The sequence below is a fragment of the Nymphalis io genome, chromosome 14, assembly GCF_905147045.1.
Source record: "Nymphalis io chromosome 14, ilAglIoxx1.1, whole genome shotgun sequence".
Classification (NCBI taxonomy): Eukaryota; Metazoa; Arthropoda; class Insecta; order Lepidoptera; family Nymphalidae; genus Nymphalis; species Nymphalis io.
The window spans coordinates 161,305-183,945 of record NC_065901.1 but is presented as its reverse complement, the minus strand read 5'-3'; the positions used below and the strand labels follow the sequence as shown (position 1 = coordinate 183,945).

Below are 22,641 nucleotides of genomic sequence, written 5' to 3'. Positions count from 1 at the left end.
ACAATCGCAGTATTTACTAATGTACTCCTTAAAGTTAAATATGAATGAATGAAAAAAATATATCAATGGTAATACTGATCAATGATGTAGATATTGTAAAATTTACTTTAATTAGTAAAAAGGAGTTTTATTGAATAGTAGATGACATTAACTTTATGTCATTGTTATATCTTTTTATGTACAAAGATTTTTATAATCATCTGACCTAAATAAAAATTGTTTCATATATGTTTATCATTGCTACATTGTTAGAGGCTGTACATTATTCTATATAATTGTAGTGCAAAGTTTAAATAAATCATCTCCATCGAGTCTCATTTAAAATGAGGAAAAGGCGACAGCAGTAGCTGAGGGATTTCTTATGCCAATCTCTTTCATTTCGAACTATTTAGGAAAAAAACCAATCTACAAGACTATTGTAACAAAAACACAATCTTAAGTCACAATATTTTTTAATAATACAACGCATTCAAATTCAACAAATAATGAATAAGTTTGTCCTGGTTTTTTTAATGGGTACCTTAATATTATGTGTAGAAATTTAAATGCAGTAAAAGTATTTTGTATAATTTTACTTAATCAGACATCTTTATAATATATCTAATGTGATAGAAAATCTAGTCAAAACATCTTAATTTCTTACCCTATTCCACACCACAATATATTATATACCAAAACCACTATAAAAAAGTACAATTTTGAATAATTTCAACTAATTTTTTCCCTGTTTATACCTTTGCCTCGCTTGAGCTTTACTGTATTTAGTTTTCTTTTCTGGAACGGCGTCTTTTTCATTGGTGTCATTTGAAACTGAAATAATACAAAAAAAATACAGTAAATATCTAACAATAGACGGAATAAACTTATATATTTTTATTGTTATATCTTATTTAAATATTTCTCATTTCTATCAAATCATATCATAAATAACATGTAATTACTGTAATATTGACTTGTTATACATTTATATAAAATTTGCACCAATTCAATCAATTGTGTAATTTAATATTTTAATGTCTATTAAAGATAGTATGTAATTATTATTGGCTGTAATACAACCACAAGTTGCAGAAGAACACATCCAAATCTGCCAATTTCTGACTAATTATATTAAAAAATTAATTGCTCTACTTGCATTCACACGCATTATACCTACATATACAACCCCACCCCCATAAGTTGTGGCTTGATGTTACATGTAAAATATATTTATGTATATTAAATTAAATCTACAGTCACTAAAAAAGTTTATTTTCTATAAGTGTTACCTATTAGTAATAATTACAAATTGACTACAAACCTAAATCAGGTGGTGGTTGCAAGGATTTTCCAGCACTCCATGCACTCATTAATGTAGAAGTCTTCCCAATAGTCCAACCTAGGCCTGCCAAAGCTATTGAAAATGCCACCATACTAAGAGGTTGCTGAAATGAAAAACAACAAGATTGTAATACAAAAACATGGAACACTGATAAATATAGGTCAATACAATCTTTGTTGAAATCTAGCTTTGACTTACTATTAATGCTCTTAGATACAATACAATTGAACTTACTGATAATGTAGGGTTTGTTGTCAAGGAGTAGTCTAATACTACAATACTAATGCCAATAATAAATCCAATACATGTGCAGATCCAGATAGTGTTTTGGTTACCTATAATAAAATGTTAGGTATAAATTTTTATATTTACATATAACTGTTAAGTTTACAATAAAGCAAAAGTTGTTTGCCTTTTAATTTATTTTTTTGCATATCCGTTATATTTTTAATAGATTCCATTAATTTTGGATTATGAGGTTCCAACTGCAAAGCTCTAGTGTATGAAAGAATTGCTTCATCATATAATCCACTGGCAGCTTCAACTTCTGCTCGTCGAAAATAACCCTATAATAAATTTTATCATAATTAAATATTATTTAAAACTTTTTCCTTTTATATTGTAAATAGATTTCGTTACCTTTGCCCACTGGGGCTGTAATCTCACAGTTTCGTTGGCGTCCTGTAGGGATAAATAATGTTGATCTAACTTCAAAAACGCAAACGATCTATTACTGTATAAGATGTAATTCATTGGATCCATTTTAATTGCTTGAGTGTAATGTAAAACAGCTTCAATATATTTCCCATCTTTAACACATTCGTTCCCTTTAGTCTTTAGTTCTTCAATATTTACGGATTGGGTACCTCTTTTTGATTCATCCATTTTAAACAAAGTTCATTAATATCTATACATTCAGACTTTCTATGATACTACACATTCATACGTAACATGTTTTTAATTAAATAAAAAGTAACTTTAAGTCTTCGTGTGATGATAAAATAAAAATGCAGCGTCTCACGAAGTCAAGATCGAGACTCAGGTATCAGCTGTCAAGTGTCAGCTATAGTAAATATCTTCTGTCAAAAATCAATTATATTCAGTTTGAAAACCCACACTTTTTCACAAAAATATATCATTTTATATTTGAATTGAGTGTAATATATCATACGGTACTGGTAAATTACAATAATATGTGGGTGTAAGCAAAAATTAAAAACAAATATGTTAAATAAATAAAACGATGTTGTTGTAAAAATTGTATTTTACTATGTTAATGTTTTCAAACAGTTACTAAAAGTTTTTTTTAAAGATGCATTTATTTCTATCACACATATTTCACCGTGTAATGCTCTATGATTATTCTATATTTTTAATATAAAAAATATATATGTTATATATGTCAAATTGTCAAAGTCAATAACGCAGTAAGTAGCGATAGCCCAATAGTGACATTTTACAGTGATAGTTTTAGGCACTACCTATTTTATCAATTTAAGAATATTGTTTACTAATATTCATAATGGGTATCAAAGAAGCTGCTATATATTTAGATAATCAGTTTAATACATACTATGCGGGCCAAACTGTTAACGGAAGGATAGAATATGTTTTTGACAGTCCTAAAAAAGTTAGAGGTGAGTATGAGCCTATTTAAAAATAATGATTGCCTTTGAAGAATGACTCATAGTTTGCTAAAAAAATGATTCTGTACCGCGATTACATTTGATCAGTGTAATCTGAGATCACTTCTATAATTTTATTAATAGCATGGAATAAACTGTTAGTATTGTTTGTTACTAGGAGTACACGTAAAGTTTAAAGGCGAGGCTCATACGGAATGGAGTGAAAGTAAACAAGAAGAAGATGCAGAAGGCAAGACACAGTCCTCTGATACTCTTCACACAGGAAATGAGGAATATTTTCAAATATCATATTATTTATTGGGAAGCAGCTCAGGTAAAGAAACTCAGAGCTTAGAAGTAGATAGAGGATGTTCATTTCGATAAAGCTGTGTTCTCAGTATTTCCAATTATTGAACAGGTAACGAGATTGAGATCCCTGCGGGCAAGCAGGTATATAACTTCACATGTGCTTTACCACCCGTCTTGCCCTCCTCCTTCGAAGGCCAGTATGGCTTTGTCAGATACACGGTGAAAGTAACACTAGATAGGCCCTGGAAGTTTGATCAGGAAACTAAAATGGCTTTTACTGTCATCAACGCTCTGGATTTAAATCTAAATCCATCCTATAGGGTAAGATATTATATTTTTTCTGTTGTGATATTTTAATTTAATAAACTAAACATATTGATTATACTAACATATTGATTGATTTGCAATTTTATAAAGTATTTGAACAAGAGACGTTGAGCAGCTTACCATTTGAATAATCGACTATTTTATAGATAAGTGATTATTTACATATATTTTTAGGAGCCAATACATTTCCAAATAGAAAAAACATTCTGTTGTTTCTGTTGCGCATCTCCACCACTCTCTGTGGACGTGCGGGCCCCAGTGTCGGGGTACTGTCCAGGACAAGTGATCCCAATTACAATAGACATTGAAAACAAGAGCAATGTGCAGTTGCATCTTGTTAAGGTTTTCTTACGAAAAGTAAGTTATGTACATGCTTATTACATTTAATCTGTTTTATTGCATATTATGTCATCTTGTAGAGACTTAACTAAACCAATGCCATACTATTAACGTTATTTTCCCATGTTGCCGGTCAATACAAAGTTAAGTAACGGTGTATTTCTTTTAATCCATTAATATGATCAATCATCATTGTATGTACGATAATATGACAATGAGGATGAGATCAAAAATGTGTAATCCCACTTGGTTAATTTGACTTTAAATTTTGGTTAAAATGATGCCCTAGGTGGTGACGTACAGGGCAACATCTCCGTCTACAGTGACCAAGAAGACTAAGGATGTTATTTTGACGATCCAAGAAGGCCCGGCCCCGGCGGGTTCGACGAAACACTGGAATATCTCCATGGAGGTGCCCCCGATACCGCCTTCGAATTTGGTCAATTGCAATATAATTGACTTGGACTATGATCTAAAGGTAGCGGTTTTATCTCATATTTACCATTAGCTTAATAAATTGATGAATTTTCTGAGATACTTTTTAGTTACAAAAATGTGTAGCACATGTACTGTGTTAATAAAATATGTGCAGACACAGTTATATGTGTGTATTATGTTAACTATCTTGACTTTGTCTACTGTTTGATTAGATTATAAGGCAGTAGATAGTGAGATCGCCTCACTGGCGGGCTTAACCCACGCGAGGGGCGATAAATAGTAATTAAGCTTCACTACATAACCGGTGCCGTAGTTTAGAACAGTCGCCGTAGCCGTCGCCTTGATCGGTCGAGTAGGACATTGTCGTCATTATATCACTTATATTTTGTTCTCAATATTGCATACAAGTTAAATCACATTGTACATATCCTATTTGCTGTATGTTGCTCTATATTGATATCTTTTTATTTATGTTATATATTAATAATTTCCAACGCGACCAGAGGACTGGCTTGTTCCAAATAAAGACTCCCATGTTTTCGTTTTCCAGGTGGAGTGTGTCGTACCGACGACACACATAAATATGAAAGATCGCAAGTACATAACTATCGGTACAGTCCCGCTGGTGGGGATGGTCGGTCAAGCGGTCCCCCAGCCGTCGGCACCGATGATGCCCAGTGACGGCCTCCCTTCCCCCAGCCAGCCCGCCGTGCTGCCCGTGGCGCCCGGACAACCTGCACAACCTGGAATTGTGAGTTATTATTGCAGCTTAACTTGTTCTTAATTAAGCTTAATTTGTTCTTGGTGTGTATTAAGCTTAGCAACTAGTAAAAAACCCTTTATGAAATAGTAACGACATAACGTGTCGGTGTGCGCAGGTGGCGGGCGACGCGCTGGCTGGCGGCTGGGCGCTCCCGCCCTACCAGTCCCTGTACCCCACGCTCAGTAAGCTCCACATTTGTATACAATATCAAAAAATTATAAATCTATTTTATACATTATGTATGAAAGTTATACTTGATTCGATTCATTCATATTACAGCGGACCCGGTTTACAAAGTGTCTTCATACCAGGCGCGCACGATTCAGGACCGCGGCGAAAGCAACAATATGGGCATAACTGGACCGGCACAGTTCGCGCCGTACTACCCCACGTATGCGGCCGTGCAACCCCCACCCCTCCCGCAGTAAAATGTAATGATGCGATGCGATGGACGGTTTGATTTTTTTTTTATTCGAATGAATTTCGTTAATCTCTATCTCCTGTCAATATATCTAATTAAATTCCATCCTAGAACAGGGCGACAACAGTTACACCAAGTGATATAAAAAATACATTTTATCGTAAAAATATTTTAATAGAACTAAAATATTTCAATTGTAACAAATAAAAATTGAAACAAAATATTGTAAGGTGAAAAAAAACTTAGTGCTTTCATTACTAATTCGAAATGCGATTTCTCGAAGAATAGGATTGTTAAAAAAATTTCTTATAAAACTGCCACCTACGAAAGCGATGAACAAAGCTGTCGAAAATAAATTTTCCGACAGTACTCCAATTAATAATACGAAATGTATCTTATTCTATTCTTACTGAAATTGCATGACGCTTTATATTCTGTACGAAAAGCGAATATTTTTGCGCAAAAAAGACAGATCACATCTTACATTGTTTTTTCTTTTCCATAGTTTTCCATACTTGTGAATGCCGTAAGTGTTCATATTGTTATTACTTACTTATAAGCGTTGTTTAGCGGCTGTTCAGTTCGACTCTGATGTCTCCGTCAACCAGAGTTCGCAACCTACAGCCAGCCAGTTATCGTACCAGGCCCCTTAAAATTATCGTACAACAAAATAATGATTATAAAATACAATATTATTATACAAAATCACAACAATATATTTGAAATAATTTGTAATTACAGTTGAAATCAGCAGTACACTAAAAAAAAAGATCGTCCGCATATTTTTTTTCGTTTTGATCCCATATTGTAGCTGCCAACACTCCGCATCAAACCAAGATATGAAGCGGTTGCCATTGTTCCTAAGAAAGAAATGAGCCAATAGATGGCGCTGATAGTAAAAACAATTGTTATTGGTTCGTGTACTTATAAAATTTTACATCATAATGGAAATTATCGTACTTGTACAATAATTACCGTACGGTTGTGAACGCTGCTGTCGACACTGACTTGACATAAGAAAGAACAAGACAGCATTACGTAACTGCACATAGAGCAATACCAATAGACAACATTTGCTTTGTTCCGGTCTCACTAACGACCGAGCATTTCTTGATAATAAGATTATTTTAATTTATATTAAAAATGTGAATACAATTATAAATTTCAATTAAAATATAAACTATCGATGTAAAAGCAATTGTGGGCGAAACTGCTTTATACAATGTGAATCTTCAAGGTGTAATCTCATTTTATAGATATTTACAAAAAAAAATCAAATAAATTACTTGTAATATTAGCTGTTAAATCATTATTGAGATATTTTATTTTGGGTGTTCTATTAACACACCACTGTGTTTTCATTTTATATTTTACTTAAACAACATGTACTCTCGAATAATAAGTTTTTAGACACTCGTTTATTTGGTGGTGGTGATATTCTTATTTTATTTTATTAATGAATATAAAGGAAAAAAAAAAAACGTCCAGGGCTTTTGTCAATTGTAACGCTTTAAATGTGTAGTATTTATCTAATGACGTCGTACTGCCTCTTTTTCTATTAAAAACAAAATCAATCGCATGTTAAATTATTCTTATCATAAAGTTTTTTAATTCAGCCCCTAATTTATTTCAACCAATGATAAAAATTTATGGAAACGCACAGTTCACAAGTCAGTGTCACGTGTATTTATACTTTATTGGTATAAAATACAAAGATAATTATATAGTAATATTAATGTACTATTTCGATGTGCTTTTATATTGTGGTATATAGATATATTATTAATCTGTATTTAAATTATGAGAGTAATATTACTGTTTACGTCCATATTGTTGATGTGTTCACGTTATATTTTATAATTAAGCATATTTTGTTAACCAAGATAGATGTTAAGACTTATTCTTTAATAGTCATGCTTTTCATTGTGAGAGTAGACCGACATGAACCTAAGTCCAGACAAGGTTTGATCTTTTGTAATGTACCTGCAGCCTATTCCAATCACAGCGGTAAAGACAAATAAACAATTTTGACATCTTGAATAATGTGATATTCACTATGGATTTTGAATTTAAAATTAAAGTGTTTCTAACTAGTTAAATGAAATAGTGTTTTATTATAAATAAAAGTAAATTTATCGAGAACTGTTTATAGTGCGTAATACAGCAGAACTATTAGCAAATCGCATGGAATACGTAAATCGAATATTTGTTTTATTTATTTTTTCATTGATTGGAATAGGGTATATACACACATAAAAATGTGCCTCGAACGTTCTTTATTCGTTTCGAGAAGCTATATTATTTTCTATATTATCTGGTTTTGCAATGTATTAATACGTGTTAATTAAATTTTTATTTTAAAATGCAGACTGTTAGTAATTGTCTGTTTAATTCGTTACGCTGAAAATCTCAATTTTATAAAGTTATATGTCTACGGCCTCAGTATTAGCATTTTACAATACTTATTAATCGGTTATAAAATATATAATGTAATAATAACAATATATAATGGGTTTTTTTATTCGGATACTTATTTTTGTTTGTATACAGTGAGTTCGCATATCGTTCATCCGGCACGGGGTTCTTACCTTCTGGCATAGTTGACGTTGCTGGTCAGTGTTCACAACCTAAAGCCAGGCAGTTATCGTACAAGAGCCGTAAAATTATTGTATATAGATTCAAATTAACGCACAGGATAATGATTATAATACATTTGACGAGCCGGTTGGTATGGTTGGTAGATACTTGCCTTTTACGCCGAAGCTTGTGGGTTCGATTCCCACCCAGGACAGACATTTGTGAGAATGAACATATCTGTTAGTCCTGAGTCTGGGTGTAAATATCTATATAAGAATGTATTTAAAAAAGTAAAGTAGCGTATGTAGTATATCAGTTGTCTGGTTTCCATAGTACAGGCTCTGCTTAATTTGGGATCAGATGACCGTGTGTGACTAATGTCCCAAGATATTATTACATAAAAAAATCTCAATATGCTGCTTTAGTTTCAAAAAAACATATTTATATATATGTGCTTAATTTGTGTTTAATTCATCTCGTGCTTGACGGTGAAGGTAAACAACGGTGAGGAAACCTGCATGTGTCTAAATTCATTGAAATTCTGCCACATGTGTATTCTACCAACCCGCATTGGAGCAGCGTGGTGGCCTTCTCCTAAAAAGGGAGAGGAGGCCTTAGCCCAGCAGTGGGACATTAACAGGCTGTTATTGTTGTATTATTGTATATATATAACACTATTTAATATATGAACAATATTTAATGTATTTTGTTATTTTTATTTTGTATTTTATAAAAATATATGTACGTATAGATTCATTAAATATATAAATTTTATCAATTCAAAAAGATAGTAACTGCCAACACTCGGCATCCAACCAAGATATTGATATCGATCGCTGATTAGCAGACGGTAGCAACCAATGAAAGGATTGCGTCTTGAAACGGCTGCCCTAAAAAAGAAATGAGCCAATAGACGGCGCTGACAGTAAAAACAATTGTAATTGTTATTGGTTAGTGTAATTATTAAATTTTTCATTATAATGGAAAATATCGTACAATATATTTTTTTATTATTATAGAATAGGCGGGCGAGCATATGGGCCACCTGATGGTAAATGGTCACCAACGCCCATAGACATTGGCATTGTAAGAAATGTTAACCATCGCTTACATTACCAATACGCCACCAACCTTGGGAACTAAGAAGTTATGTCCCTTATGCCTGTAATTACAATCTACGTACGATATTAGTGTACCATCGTACGTAGTTATAATATTATCGTACTTGTACGATAATAGGCATGATGATTGTTTTGAAATAACCTTCTATAATGTAGGTCTACTATTACTGAAAATAATATTATTTCATTAATAAACTAACTATTTACGCAAATAATTGCATTTTCAATTACCTATTTTGAATTTCGCTCGAAAACACCCGCGGGTGTCATGGTGCCTACACGTGACGTCACGCCTCAATAAACGACAGTAAATGTTGTATTATGTCTATACTCAACGAGGAAAGGCAGAAAATATTGCGTATTTGCTAAGGTTAAAAATGAATTCCAAAGTTTACAAGTGGTGTGCGGTCCCTCTGTGTAAAAATACATTCGAATGCCAACCAGATCGAAGAACAATCTACAAAAACAGAACGACCATATATAAGCACCGAAAGATGATGATTCTTAAAGAATGTGAAAAGCAATAAAAGAAAGTATGTTTACAGAACATTTTGAAGAAATTGCAAATTGAGGCAGAGATTTATTATATATTTGATATATTTAGATTTATAGAAGTATTCGTAAACATATAAATTCACAAATTAGTACTAGTGGAGCTAAATGAAATATTGTCTTAAAAGTTCTCACTGGTAAAAATATTAGGGCTCTTCATATGCGAGTTATACTATATAGCTAATAGAAAAAAACCTTTGATAACACTAAAGATAAATAAAAATGTACTTACAAGGAAGATTTCACATTTCGAAATTCAGATGAGCAAAAGTCTTTATTTGATGAAAGAAACTCTCTAAATATCAACCAATCATGGGCAAATTAGAGGAATTTGCCTTAACAAAACCTCCATCATTGATAGATCTTGAATGTTTTGTTTTCTTCACAAAAATGCGAATAATCAACGACTCAATTAATTAAATGATGCAAAATAATTTTGAAACGCGTAAACACAACAACTGTTCAAGAGAAACGGTTATTGATACAGAGGCGTGACGTCATTCGCTCTGATTGGTGTTTCAAATAAAATGGCCAATTGCAGAATTTTATACTTTTATTTTATTAAAAATCTTATTAATCTTATTGTGCATAGTAAAATGGGATCATTTTTAGAATCCTTTTAAAATAGTTTCTTCTCTAAAATCATTTATTTTTTAATTCTTTAATACTGTCATTATACCTTTTATCGTACAGTTACAAACCCAGTTGTTGGTTAACGTACAATAGGTGGGGCGCCTTGAAATTGTATAGATTATAAAAAAATACATACAAAGCCGCTTTATGGCAACGCATGTCAGACATTGGTTATGTATAGTAATTGTGCAATAGAGTATCATCGCGGCGAACAAAGAGTATATAAACTCACTACGAAAGAATTTTCTACACAAATTGAGTTTTAAATAAATTATATAAAAGAATTAGTCAGTAAGCGGAGCGTTTTCTTATCGTGTCTTACTGTCGTATTGTCTTTTTAAAGTAAATTTTCTATGACAATAAATATATGTCATTGGCTAGACTGTTATGTAACGTTTACTGTGTTTAGGGTATTCCCCAGTCGAAAGCGTTCATCTGGTTGATGTAGTGTGTGTCACACACAAAGTATGTAAGAAGATTGTAGAGGTAAATAAGAGAAATATTTTTAATGGATGTCTTTATTGATTTTCCTTCACAAAGTAATAAAACATTGAGCATTATCATTTGTAACATAATTCCATCATCACGAGTTGTGTTCACTTATCTATAAAATATTAATAAAAAAAAAACAATTTTGTAACCCCATCAAGTGAGAGTAAAATTTTATTTCAGCAATAGTTTGGTCGACAAAAAATGTCAACATTTAAAAACTTATTTATATTTTCTACATATGTATTCGGTAAATATATTATACTAAATAAAATGAGGTAAAATTTCTGAACATCATAACTTATGTAGAATGTTAATTTTAATCTGTGATTAGTTCATTTTATTATCAATTGTGCAAACATGTAAATAAAGTAACATCAAAATAATCTTGTTTGTTTTAGTTCAAGATGTAAAATATGAACTTCAATAATAAAAGATTTTTAAATAAAAAAATCAGACATTAAATCATAACAATAGGCCTTGACGTTTCGGTTTACGACTAATGACTGTATGTATGATATTGTTAACACATTTATTTAGTTATTCGGTACTCTCGAGTGTAAACAGTTTCAATGATGTACAATATATTCTGTTTTTGTAGTAACAATAACATCTTAGTTTATGAAGGAAAAACAACAAGCATTTATTGCTGGATATTGTCTAAGACAGAGCATTGATTTTAATGATTGCTTATACCAAAGGTAATGAATAATGGAAACAAAACCGTGTTAAGATTGCCCTAATTGAGTAAAGTTCTATCATGCTATCCTTTTCTTTGTATGTTTTAGTTTTTAAAATAAAGAAGTTAACTACTGAAGGGCGAATGATGATGATTCCGTACTTTGGATTTGAAACGGTAACGATGTACGATTGTCGAATCACAAGTTTAAACAAATTTAGTGCCGAAAGGTCGTCGGCATGTAGGAGCGAATCGTAGCCGCCGCCGCAGTCGGAGCAGTTCCGATACTATGATCTATGTGTCAACGTGTATATTCCCGAATTATTTGATCAAACATCTCTATTTCTATTCCTGTAAATTTATTATAAAATTTCCTCGCGCGTTAGAATCGAATCTACCGGAAAGGCGTTTCCCGCGCGGTCCGCCCGGCCGCGTGAGGCCGAGCGCGGCGTCCCCGCCCGAGTCGGCCGGCTCTCGTCGGCAGCGTGTCGTCCACCCCGGAGGAGCGAGGTCGGCTCTCAGTACTGGCCGGCGCGCGCGCGGAAGCCGCCCTGGTACGTGGAGTCCTGCGACAGAAGGCCGTCGGGCTGCGACGGGCAGTCGGGCGCGGCCGACTCCTGGCTGAAGTCGGGCTGCGAGGCGCCCTGCGACAGCGACAGCGGCGGCTGCTGCGACAGCGGCTCCTGCGACAGGCGCGGCGGGCGGCGGCGCGCGCGCGGCGGCTCGGCGGGCGGGCGCAGGCGCGGCGCGGGGAAGGCGGCGCTCGGCACGGGCGCGCGCTCGGCGCGCTCGGGGCGCACGGCGGCCAGCGGGTCGCGCGGCGGCCGCGCGCGGTCGTACACCGAGCCCGGCACCATGGCCTCGCGCGCGTCGAACATCGACGTGGACATGAAGTGCGAGCCGGGGTTGTGCGCGTTCACCAGCTTCTTGGGCTTGGCGAACTGGATGGCGGACTCCTTGAGGTTCGACAGCGGGCCCTCGGTGAGCACGCGGCGCTCCTTGTAGAAGGCGAGCAGGTGGTTCCAAAGGGGCTGCTTGCTGAGGACCTTCGGGTTGCCGACTACGATGAGGCCGTACTTGGCCCGCGTCAGGGCGACGTTCAGTCGACGCGGGTCGCTCAGGAACCCTATGCCCTGGTGTTCGTTCGAGCGGACGCAGGACATGATGATGATGTCTTTTTCTCGGCCCTGAAAGGCGTCCACGCTGGCCACTTCGATCTCCTGGTAGAGTTTGGCGTGCAAGCTGCCCTGGTACTGCATATGTTGCACGAGATACGATCGCTGTCCCTCGTACGGCGTTATGATACCGATCTGTTCGGGCCGGACGCCGGCTTTTAAAAAGCGGGTCGTAAGCTTTTCTACGTTGGCCGCTTCCGTCCGATTTAAGTAAGACGTTCCCGAGCCGGCTATCTCCTCCTGTCCTTGAGTGACATAAAAGAACATCGGTCTATCTGGTCGCGGCCAAGGAAAATCGATTTTGTGTAAACGTCTTTCTTCTGCACTCACTCCATTCTGAAGAGAACCTTCGTAAAAGAAATCCGACGGAAACCGTGACAGTTCAGGATGCATACGATACTGTACCTCTAACCTAAAAGGACGAATGCCAAGGACCACAAGTCGCTCGAACAGACTCTGGCTCAGGCCCGCCTTGGCGGCTTTCTTGCACATTACGACGGGCCCCAACTGACAATGATCGCCGACAAGAATCAGTTGCCTCGCTCCCAGCACCACCGGTACCATACATTCGGGCTCAGTAGACTGCATGCCTTCGTCTATGAGGATTGATTGGAAACGCATTCGAGCTACTCTCGGATCGCCTGCCCCGACACATGTGGTGCAAACCACGTCAGCAGCATCCAAGAGTCGTCTCTCTGCAGCTCGACGAAGGGCTCGATAGCGTCTCTCATCGGCGGCAGATAACTCGCCAGCTTCTTCTTTCAACCTCGTCAACTTGCGTAACTCGCTGTCGGCCGAACCCAAGGCACGTGCCTGTTCGTGCAGTGCCAAGAAGGACACAGAAGACTCCATTGCTTCTCTAGATTTTGCGCAAAGACGGACTACTTTAAGTCCAGTTCTATGTATTTTCTCAGTGAGTTGGTCTACAGCAGTATTAGACGGCGCACAAACCAGTACTGGGCCGCCGTTTTGCCGAACGAGTTGATACACAATGGTCGCCGAAGTGACGGTTTTGCCTGTTCCCGGAGGGCCTTGGATCAAGGAAAGAGGACGTTGAAGAGCATGTTTGACAGCATATACCTGAAAAGAAAATAATAATAATGAAAACATTAAAATGTATAAGTAGCTCTTTGCAATGCCGCTTATGTAATATAATAATAGGTATAATATGCTACTGAGAAGTTTCCCACCCTACCCAAGGTTCTAACCCAGAACCTGGGGTTCTGCAGCCTTATAAATTAACGACTAGACTACCGAGGCAATGGGAGATAATAGGAGGGACCAGTTCTATATGTGCATACTACAAGAAAGTAAAATGATTATCATACCTGAGACCTGTTCAGGTCAGGTAGGTTCGGCGCACTAAAGTGTTTCGGCAGATGAACGCGAAACAGGACTTCCTCCACTTCGTGCCCTAACAGGCGGCGGTATATGTAGCCGGAAACCGACGAATCGTCCACTGCAAACTTGCGGAGAGCCAACTGCATCCTGGAAAAATTTATGGTTAAGTCAATACTTTTCATTACTTTTAGTTACTTATAGATATATTTTGTGTATCTCTAACTATTTTTCTCAATATTTGTATATAGATAATATTTTGCTTTTTAAGTTTAATTATGTCTTAGTGGTGGTAGGGCTTTGTGCAAGCTCGTCTGGGTAGGTACCACCCACTCATCAGATATTCTACCGCAAAACAGCAATACTTGATATTGTTGTGTTCCGGTTTGAAGGGTGAGTGAGCCAGTGTAATTACAGGCACAAGGGACATAAAATCTTAGTTCCCAAGGTTGGTGGCGCATTGGATATGTAAGTGATGGTTGACATTTCTTACAATGCTAATGTCTAAGAGCGTTGGTGACCACTTACCATCAGGTGGCCCATATGCTCGTCCGCCTTCCTATTCTATAAAAAAAAAAAAAAAATGTCTTTCTTGAAAAAACACGACTTTTCACAGAGAAATATATAACTATTGAATCTAAAAAAATCCTTTAAAACCTATCATAATCTAACTAATATTATAAAAGCACAAGTGAGTTTTGTTTGTTTGTTACGCTTTCACGATTAACTAGTCAATCGATCATCGGGGCATAGGGCACCCATTGATAACAAATAATTATATTTTTTCTTTTTTATCCAGTTCTGTTTTATTCGTAGACATATTTACCCGGGAACGCGAGGCGATATAGAGAATTTATGGGGTTGATCTCTTTTTGAATTATGACATTATTTCGTAATTAATTTTATCTTGAGCCGGTACAGTATGTTTTGAGTGCAAACTCGGGTTGCGGAGGTCATGAAGTCGTAATTCTAGTTGGCGTAGTAGTTATCGCTACACACATACAATTGATACTTGCTTATTACTAGTTGTAATTTTTTTCGACTGGTTTTTTGTCATGTGCAATGGTTTAAAATGTTCTTTAAAATTAGTATCATTTTAAAAAAAATTGGTTCATTGTTGTAAAGTCATGTCACTCAGTACAATAACACCGGATACAATAAAAATATTAATTATGGCTGATATATATGAAATAAAAATTGAAAGGTTAAGTACCTGTCAAAAGATGTACTTTTCCAGATAAAATCAACTACAAAATTCGAAGTACAGTCAAGAGGAGCTCCAGCTCCACTTTTCAGCTCCAGACCAACATCGTCTCCATAATTATCAGGCACTTTGATCACATGACCAACACCTGACCAGGCTTTGTGGAGCTCACCAACATATCTATAAATAAAATGTAACTAAAATATGCTCAACTCATTTTATTAACAAAATTAGTTTTAAAAATGTATATTTTATTATGGTAGTACCTCAGTCTCAGTTCGTCTCCATGCATGAGCTTCATGTCGCTATCGGTCTTGGCTAGCGTAAAGTATGCAATTGTTTTTTTATTGAGACCAACATCCCAACGAACCTCTATTCCTTCTTGTGTTTGTGATTCCTTGAGTCTCTTATCATAATCAGCTTCTAATTTTACAAGTGGACCGAAGATATTCTGATATTGATATCCATCTTCATATCTGAGAACACAGCCACATCAAGGTAATAATTATCTTGAAACGACACAACACCCAACACAAGAAGCATTTATAGTAAAGTAAAGTAACAGCCTGTGAATATTCCACTGCTGGGCTAAGGCCTCCATGGGAGCTTATTCCATCACGCTGCTCCAATGCGGGTTGGTGGAATACACATGTGGCAGAATTTCAATGAAATTAGACACATGCAGGTTTCCTTACGATGTTTTTCTTCACCATATAGCACGAGATGAATTATAATCACAAATTAAGCACATGAAAATTCGGTGGTGCTTGCCCGGGTTTGTACCCACGATCATCGGTTAAGATTCACGCGTTCTTACCACTGGGCCATCTCAGCTTAGTATTTATAGTTTTATTATATTCAAAAAATGTTATACCTTAACAGAACCTGATGCGGTTCCTCATCTACTCCAGGCTTTTCTAAATCTTGGAAAGTAGCATCGACATTGTCACGCCAAAGTTCTTCGAGGCGTCCTATTTGCTGAGGTGTTACCTGTACAAATAAATATCATACAATATGTTTCTCTTCAATATAAGTATGTCCCCTTTAATCAGACGAGTGTAAAATATCATGTAATAATCAAATGCTAAATACTCAATCTATTATTATGATCACAAAGTAGGTTTAAATTTACTAAAATATATGTGTATACTCACTTGACGGGCTCTCATTTGTTCTGCTTCTGATGGTACTTTCACAAGCCACGATAGAAATGCACGATCAGCTGAAAAAAATGATTAATACAGGTTAATATATATGCATGACTTATGTAAGCATTATCTATAATATTAAAACTTACAAATTAATGGTTTCCATTGTTCTTGATCCCAATTCATATCTTTAAGAGAACTTTGCGCGGCACAGGGTTGACTGAAATCACACAGAATAATGAATATTATAATACTATAAAGAGAAATATGTTTAAAGTATATTTTTAATCTAAGAACAAAATAAAGAAATACCAGTGACTAAAAATTTGGTTATAAATTTAGTCATTTTATTTTAATACATATTAAATGTAAGTAGTAAAAATAATTAAATCATATTCATTATAACAAAAAGAAAATTAAATCTAATTGTTTTTATGCCAAACCCAAAGTAAATTTGACTGTGAGTGAACACTTAAGCCTAAATTGAATGCATTTATTGCTGTCTAATTATTACAAGTAAATAATACATCTAATGCCTTATGAAACTAACTTCGGTTCAACTTTAACAACACTTTTTAAATTTAGGTTTAAAAACATTTGCTGGAATATGCCTTTGCCTATAAGATAAAAAATATATATAATTTATTTATTTACCTGTCTGAATTTAAGGGAAAGAGATCGGGGAAAATAGCTTATTTGTAAATAATGGTTTTATTGACAGATCATGAATGGGTTTATTGGCTGGGAATTGTATGATTTCATATTCAATGGAATGGAATGGAATCAAAATACACTTTATTCAAGAAGGCTAACACTTTAAAATCATCATTTTACAGGATTATATGAAATGTATAAATACAACCAATTCTGAATTAAGATTCTACTAAGAACCTGCAAGAAACTGAAGAAAATTGAGTAACTAGTTAAAGTGCATTATTTCACCATTCATAAATAATTAAAAAAAACAAAAGGAAATAATAACCGCAACTGTAATGTGTAATAATATTTGTCATATTCAGTTCACTTATCATAAATGCATATTTTGTATTATTTCTATGATATAATAAAAGTTACATCACTTTTTTAATTATAATGTTATGTTGTTTTTATGTATATATTATATATAATATTTTTCTTTATTGTAGTATTAATATGTTTATTTATTATAAATTGGTTACATTTAATTGATAATTCACTTACCGACACAGAAGTACGACAACTGAATCAGCCTTGGCAGGTATAAAGCCAAGAACAAAAACATTCCGAGCACCACATGAATAGCATTCCAGTAATGTTTCTCCGAGAGGTCCATCACGGTGCAACGCTGCTTCCTTGTGTTTCGCTCTTACTAGATGGTTAATTATGTGTGATCCAGAGGTATTACCTCGTCCATTACAAAACCTAGAATAAGATTTATTACGAAGCAAAGTTAATTAATTAAGTACTATTATTTATCGTAGACGAATACGGAATAATCCGCCGAAAAACAGATACAATTAAAACAATGATTGAACAGTATTTTTCTCTAAAATGTATTGTTATTGGTAAAACCCATTTCACTTAAACAAGTTAAATATCAGTCGGTCTTACCATTTGTTACATATATTGCACATAACAACGGTTGCAGGGTCGTGAATACCACAATATTTGCATGCATGATCTGGTAGTTCCTTGCTACTGTACAGTGCTTCATCCTCTTCCTCAAATTGCAATTCCGCTATAGTATTCCCTACACTTGAAAGTTTCGAGTTAAGATCTGTCCGTCCAAGGCCATTCACCTACAAATCGAAGCAGCAATTATATTAACAATATGCATACGAGTTGTTTAAATTAGGTTATGCAAATGCTAAGAGTAAAAGTTCACTCACTTGGTTGGATGATGTTAGTCCATGATCGTGTTGGGATGCTTGTGTTTGGCTTTGCGACGGAAGAGTGAAATCAGTAAATTCAAATTCCGATCCTTGGGTATCAGCACCGATAAGATCTGCTTCCTCTGTGTCTAAAAATGTCAACGTTTGAGAACTTGGACCATACGCGTCGACACTCATGCTTACACGTCAATTTTATGATGTATAAAACGATGAAAATAGGTCAAAAAGTATAAAATACTGGACATCAAATGCCAATCCCATAACAACCGAACATTATTAGAACGATTTGCTATGAATGATGTTGATGAGCAAGAAAAATCGCCATGTTAGCACTTAGCACATGGTTTGTTTCCGTTTACAATCTCTTTAGTCATTGGCAAATCAAAACATAAAGTGTAGAAGAACCAATTAAAATTCGGTATTAACTGTTGCTACCAATAACCTGCAAGGAAAACACAATCCATAGACAAGTTTTCTTTTTTGATCTCACTTCGAGGGAATTTATTTATAATTAGGAAGATGAAATTTAAAAAAATGTTATTTTATATACTAAAATAATCTTTAAATGATTAGTATAACATGTGTGAAAAAATTATGATTATATCATGTAAACTCTTTTTTTATGAACAGATCAATTTGGGCGCTCTCGTATAATTTCCGCTCCGTCCTAGTTTTGCTTGTGACGTCACGTCGCCCATTTGTTATTGCGGGCGACTCTTTTGCGATACGCATGTTGATAATTTTGTATTTATTTTATCCCTCTTTATGATTTGATGTTAATATAAAATACGTTCTTTCACTTATAATAATATTAGAACAATTATTAATATATTATTTTATGCTAAAATAAGAGCTTTATTTTCACGTAGACTAACAAATAATCTATCGAAAGTCGATCTTATGGTTGCGGATTCTTTCACAAATCATGCGAAATATATTAGTGAGCTTATTATTATAGTTTATTTTAATATTTGTTAATGCAGATTGATCATAACTGTGATCGGCAATAACTTCGTACTCTTCACGTACAGATACTAGTGATTTCCGCTTTCGATAGAAGATGATATCGATATAGAACATAATATACATTTCCTATATTTTAATTTTACATACACAATTCGGGGCGCGATAGTTACGATACAGAGCCGCGGCTATTATTGTAAGCTTGCTTGTGATGAAAGTGCAAATAAAATTAACAATCTCAAATGTGAAGGATGCAAACATACTAAGGGATTGGTCACATAGCGATGTGAGGAGCCTACTTGTAATGAAATAAATGTTACTGGAGGAAATTTTTTTTTATATAAAAGGTAGGCAAACAAGCAGGAGGCTCACCTGATGGAAAGTGATTACCACTGTCCAAGGACACCTGCAACACCGAAGTACTTGCAGGTGCGGCCAACAGCGTTGCCGGCCTTTAAGCAATGAGTAGGTTCTTTTCTTGAAGGTTTCTATGTCATAACGGTTCGAAAAAGTCGCCGTGAAATATAGTTTCGTAGAGTGGCTGTGCGAAACAGGAAATGCTTTAAAAATAGCGTTGTAGTAGTGGATTTCTAGACATCGAGATGGTATGAATAGAATTTAGAATTTCGACGCGATGTCCGATGAAGAAATTCAGCGCCTGGGATTAATTAAAACAGTTCCTCAGAGCATAAAAGATGCGATAGAAGATGCAAAGTGCCATCTCTCTCGCCCAGAGATAAGAGCAAGCCTCTATGTGGGGCTGAATTTTCACCTTGTAGAATTTTAGGCGAGGAGCTGACATGAAGTACTATCTTACCTTGTTGAGCAAACAAAGCTTCTAGAGGCTAATTTGGCTTTACCTTTCAATAGACCGCGGAACCTAACGTACCGATACTGGATTGGCAGCGAGGTGGTATTCTCAAAAGGATATGACAAAAGGTGACATTTTAGAAGTCACAGCGCAAACTTGTGGCGTATTGGGGTTGAGTTTTACTAAATTTGGTTGGCCTCAATCTGACTTTGGTTAATAAGCACTTGTGATTTCAGAGACATTAGCGCGGCTGGTGTATAAGGCGTCTACAGTGCTGTCGTCTGTCACAGTCGTTAAGGATTTTTTCAACGTATACCATTGGCGATACGGCGTTGTCCACAAATTATCTTCAAGATTAACAATAAACTTAAGATTAACACTGAAATGTATTTTTTCATCGATACAAACTTTTATGACAACACTATCGGTATTCAACGTATCAAGGCCGTATTACGAACATTCTGAATTACGTTTATATTAAACGAATACCTATAACTAGCCTGTAAAAATTAATTGTTTGATCCTCAAACTAAAAACTTACAAAAACGACAAATTTTACTACTAAGGTACTTACATTAAAATGCTCATCACGTGAATATCTACTTGTTTTTGTTGATAATATATATATATAGGCCTCTGCATCTTTGTCAGATGATTTAAGCAAGCCACTCTCCGTGTTGTTTTCCACCTGCAAGACAGGTGAGCGAAGTGTCCTCTCCGTGGATGCTGCTACGCCTAGGCAGGCGACTTTATGGCAACACGGGCTTGCCCAGTACCCATGCCACCCTCTCCTCCTCCCCAGCAGGATCCGCAGGAATGACGAGTCAATACGTGTGGTGCTGGTTTGGCCGCAGGTGACTGGCTTACGCCTAAACGGAGGCACCGCTCCGGGTTTAATATTAGTTTTCCTTCTTCTTTGGCGTGACGCTGGGATAATTTTGGGAAACAGCGTATCAAGGAGAGGGGGGAGGATACTGTGATCACGGAAGATACAGGAATGTGCCACTAGTAGCTAGAGCAGTCCGGGGTCGCGTACCCGTAGTGATTCCAACCAGCTATCGGACAGATAACTGGTAGATCCACCCTCTGGACTGTTGATAATATATGTATATGTATAAAAAGCTTTGAATTAGTTTGCTATGGTAATGTGTAATAAATGTATGAAAGTTTTTTTTTATACTAACCGAAATATAAATAAAATCAAGAAAAGACGCGAAAATACAGCGGAATTGTAATGTTATAAAGTATAATGTTATAGTCTCTCTTGTCTCTGTCTTATTGAATTTGCTAGTTTTTTTTAATAATTTCACTTATGTTTTGTATATTCTCTCTTTTAATATTTTTGTATTAATGTAATATAAAAAAACTGTTATTAGTTATGTTTTATTAATGTTTCTCATGTTCTTAAATGCAACAAATTTTGTACAATTAATAAATATTGATAACACAGTCAAGGTTTGTCAGATATAACCATAACATAAAAACTATAAATTATACCATTTTACCGTATTTATTTCTTAGATATTCAAGTAACGTACATGTTATTCCAATCAAAAATCAATCCACAGCCTTTCGTAATCCACTGCTGGAACTAGGCTTCACCCAAGGTGCGCCAAAGATCCCGATCCTCCGCCTTCCGCATCCAGTTGGTGCCCGCCACCTTCTTAAGGTCATCGGTCCACCTGGCTGGAGGGCGCCTACGCTGCGTTTGCCGATCCGCGGTCTCTACTCTAGGACTCGTCTGCTCCAACGGCCATCGGTCCTACAACATACGTGACCAGCCCACTGCCACTTCAGCCTGCTAATTTTGCAAGCTACGTCGGTGACTCCGGTTATTTTCCGGATAATCTCACTTCTGATCTTATCCTTCAAAGATACTCCGAGCATAGCTCGCTCCATAGCACGCTGAGCGACTTTGAATTTGTGGACTAGTCCCGCAGTTAGTGTCCACGTTTCGGCACAGTATGTCATGGCAGGTAAGACGCATTGGTTGAAGACTTTCGTCTTCAAACATTGCGGTATAGAAGACGTGAGGACTTGACGAAGATTGCCAAATGCTGCCCATCCCATGTTATTCCGTTGCAGCCAAATAAAAAAAATACGTAAAACGGTGCGTGGCGAAACGATTTTAATGAAATTGTATAAATTAATGTTCTCATGGAGGATTTTTAAATTTGTTTATTTTTTTGGACGAATAAACAATGATGTACAACAAATAAATAAAATTGCATATTTCTATAAAATAAAGATAAAGAGAGACGTAAATATAATATAAATAAAGAGTACATAATAAATTTTTAATTTAATATATTGTACAATAACCTACTGACAAAAGTTTTTTTTAATTAACAGGTTTAAGTTTTAAATATTAAAACGGTCGTAATTATTGTTTAACAAATTTCTACCCATCTAAGTAGGCGCGCACCCGACGTTGTTTGACTTCGCTGGTTGGATAATAAATAGTATTTTAAGAAACAGTGTATTCAATGTCGTATCAGGTATGGACAACGGCAAAAATAACAAAATAGAATAATTTC

The 22,641-nt window shown here is 35.6% G+C and overlaps 3 protein-coding genes across 5 annotated transcripts; 1 reads left to right on the top strand and 2 right to left on the bottom strand.

Moving 5' to 3' along the window:
• Positions 1 to 435: 435 nt before the first annotated feature.
• On the bottom strand, positions 436 to 2,371 carry LOC126773136 (uncharacterized). 2 transcript variants are annotated; one of them, XM_050493762.1, is made up of 6 exons: positions 2,188 to 2,371; positions 1,961 to 2,002; positions 1,734 to 1,887; positions 1,556 to 1,656; positions 1,301 to 1,424; positions 436 to 810 (listed from the first exon to the last, which is right to left on the bottom strand). In XM_050493762.1, exons 1-6 carry the CDS (start codon positions 2,200 to 2,202, stop codon positions 713 to 715), a joined length of 534 nt encoding a protein of 177 aa, XP_050349719.1. In that variant the 5' UTR covers positions 2,203 to 2,371; the 3' UTR covers positions 436 to 712. The 2 variants fall into 2 exon arrangements, with proteins under 2 accessions (XP_050349719.1, XP_050349718.1); XM_050493761.1 differs by having other exon boundaries at positions 1,961 to 2,371.
• Positions 2,372 to 2,757: 386 nt separating this feature from the next.
• Positions 2,758 to 10,337, top strand: LOC126773129 (arrestin domain-containing protein 17). 2 transcript variants are annotated; one of them, XM_050493753.1, is made up of 9 exons: positions 2,758 to 2,958; positions 3,125 to 3,280; positions 3,365 to 3,576; positions 3,757 to 3,939; positions 4,211 to 4,399; positions 4,910 to 5,110; positions 5,238 to 5,304; positions 5,402 to 5,553; positions 6,285 to 10,337. In XM_050493753.1, exons 1-8 carry the CDS (start codon positions 2,844 to 2,846, stop codon positions 5,548 to 5,550), a joined length of 1,272 nt encoding a protein of 423 aa, XP_050349710.1. In that variant the 5' UTR covers positions 2,758 to 2,843; the 3' UTR covers positions 5,551 to 5,553; positions 6,285 to 10,337. The 2 variants fall into 2 exon arrangements, with proteins under 2 accessions (XP_050349710.1, XP_050349709.1); XM_050493752.1 differs by lacking the exon at positions 6,285 to 10,337 and having other exon boundaries at positions 5,402 to 6,026.
• A 752-nt stretch (positions 10,338 to 11,089) lies between these two features.
• Positions 11,090 to 18,678, bottom strand: LOC126773124 (regulator of nonsense transcripts 1). Its single transcript, XM_050493746.1, has 10 exons — positions 18,328 to 18,678; positions 18,050 to 18,237; positions 17,660 to 17,860; positions 16,609 to 16,679; positions 16,466 to 16,533; positions 16,186 to 16,301; positions 15,578 to 15,787; positions 15,321 to 15,491; positions 14,098 to 14,257; positions 11,090 to 13,849 (listed from the first exon to the last, which is right to left on the bottom strand). Exons 1-10 carry the CDS (start codon positions 18,505 to 18,507, stop codon positions 12,113 to 12,115), a joined length of 3,102 nt encoding a protein of 1,033 aa, XP_050349703.1. The 5' UTR covers positions 18,508 to 18,678; the 3' UTR covers positions 11,090 to 12,112.
• Between the last annotated feature and the right edge of the window lie 3,963 nt (positions 18,679 to 22,641).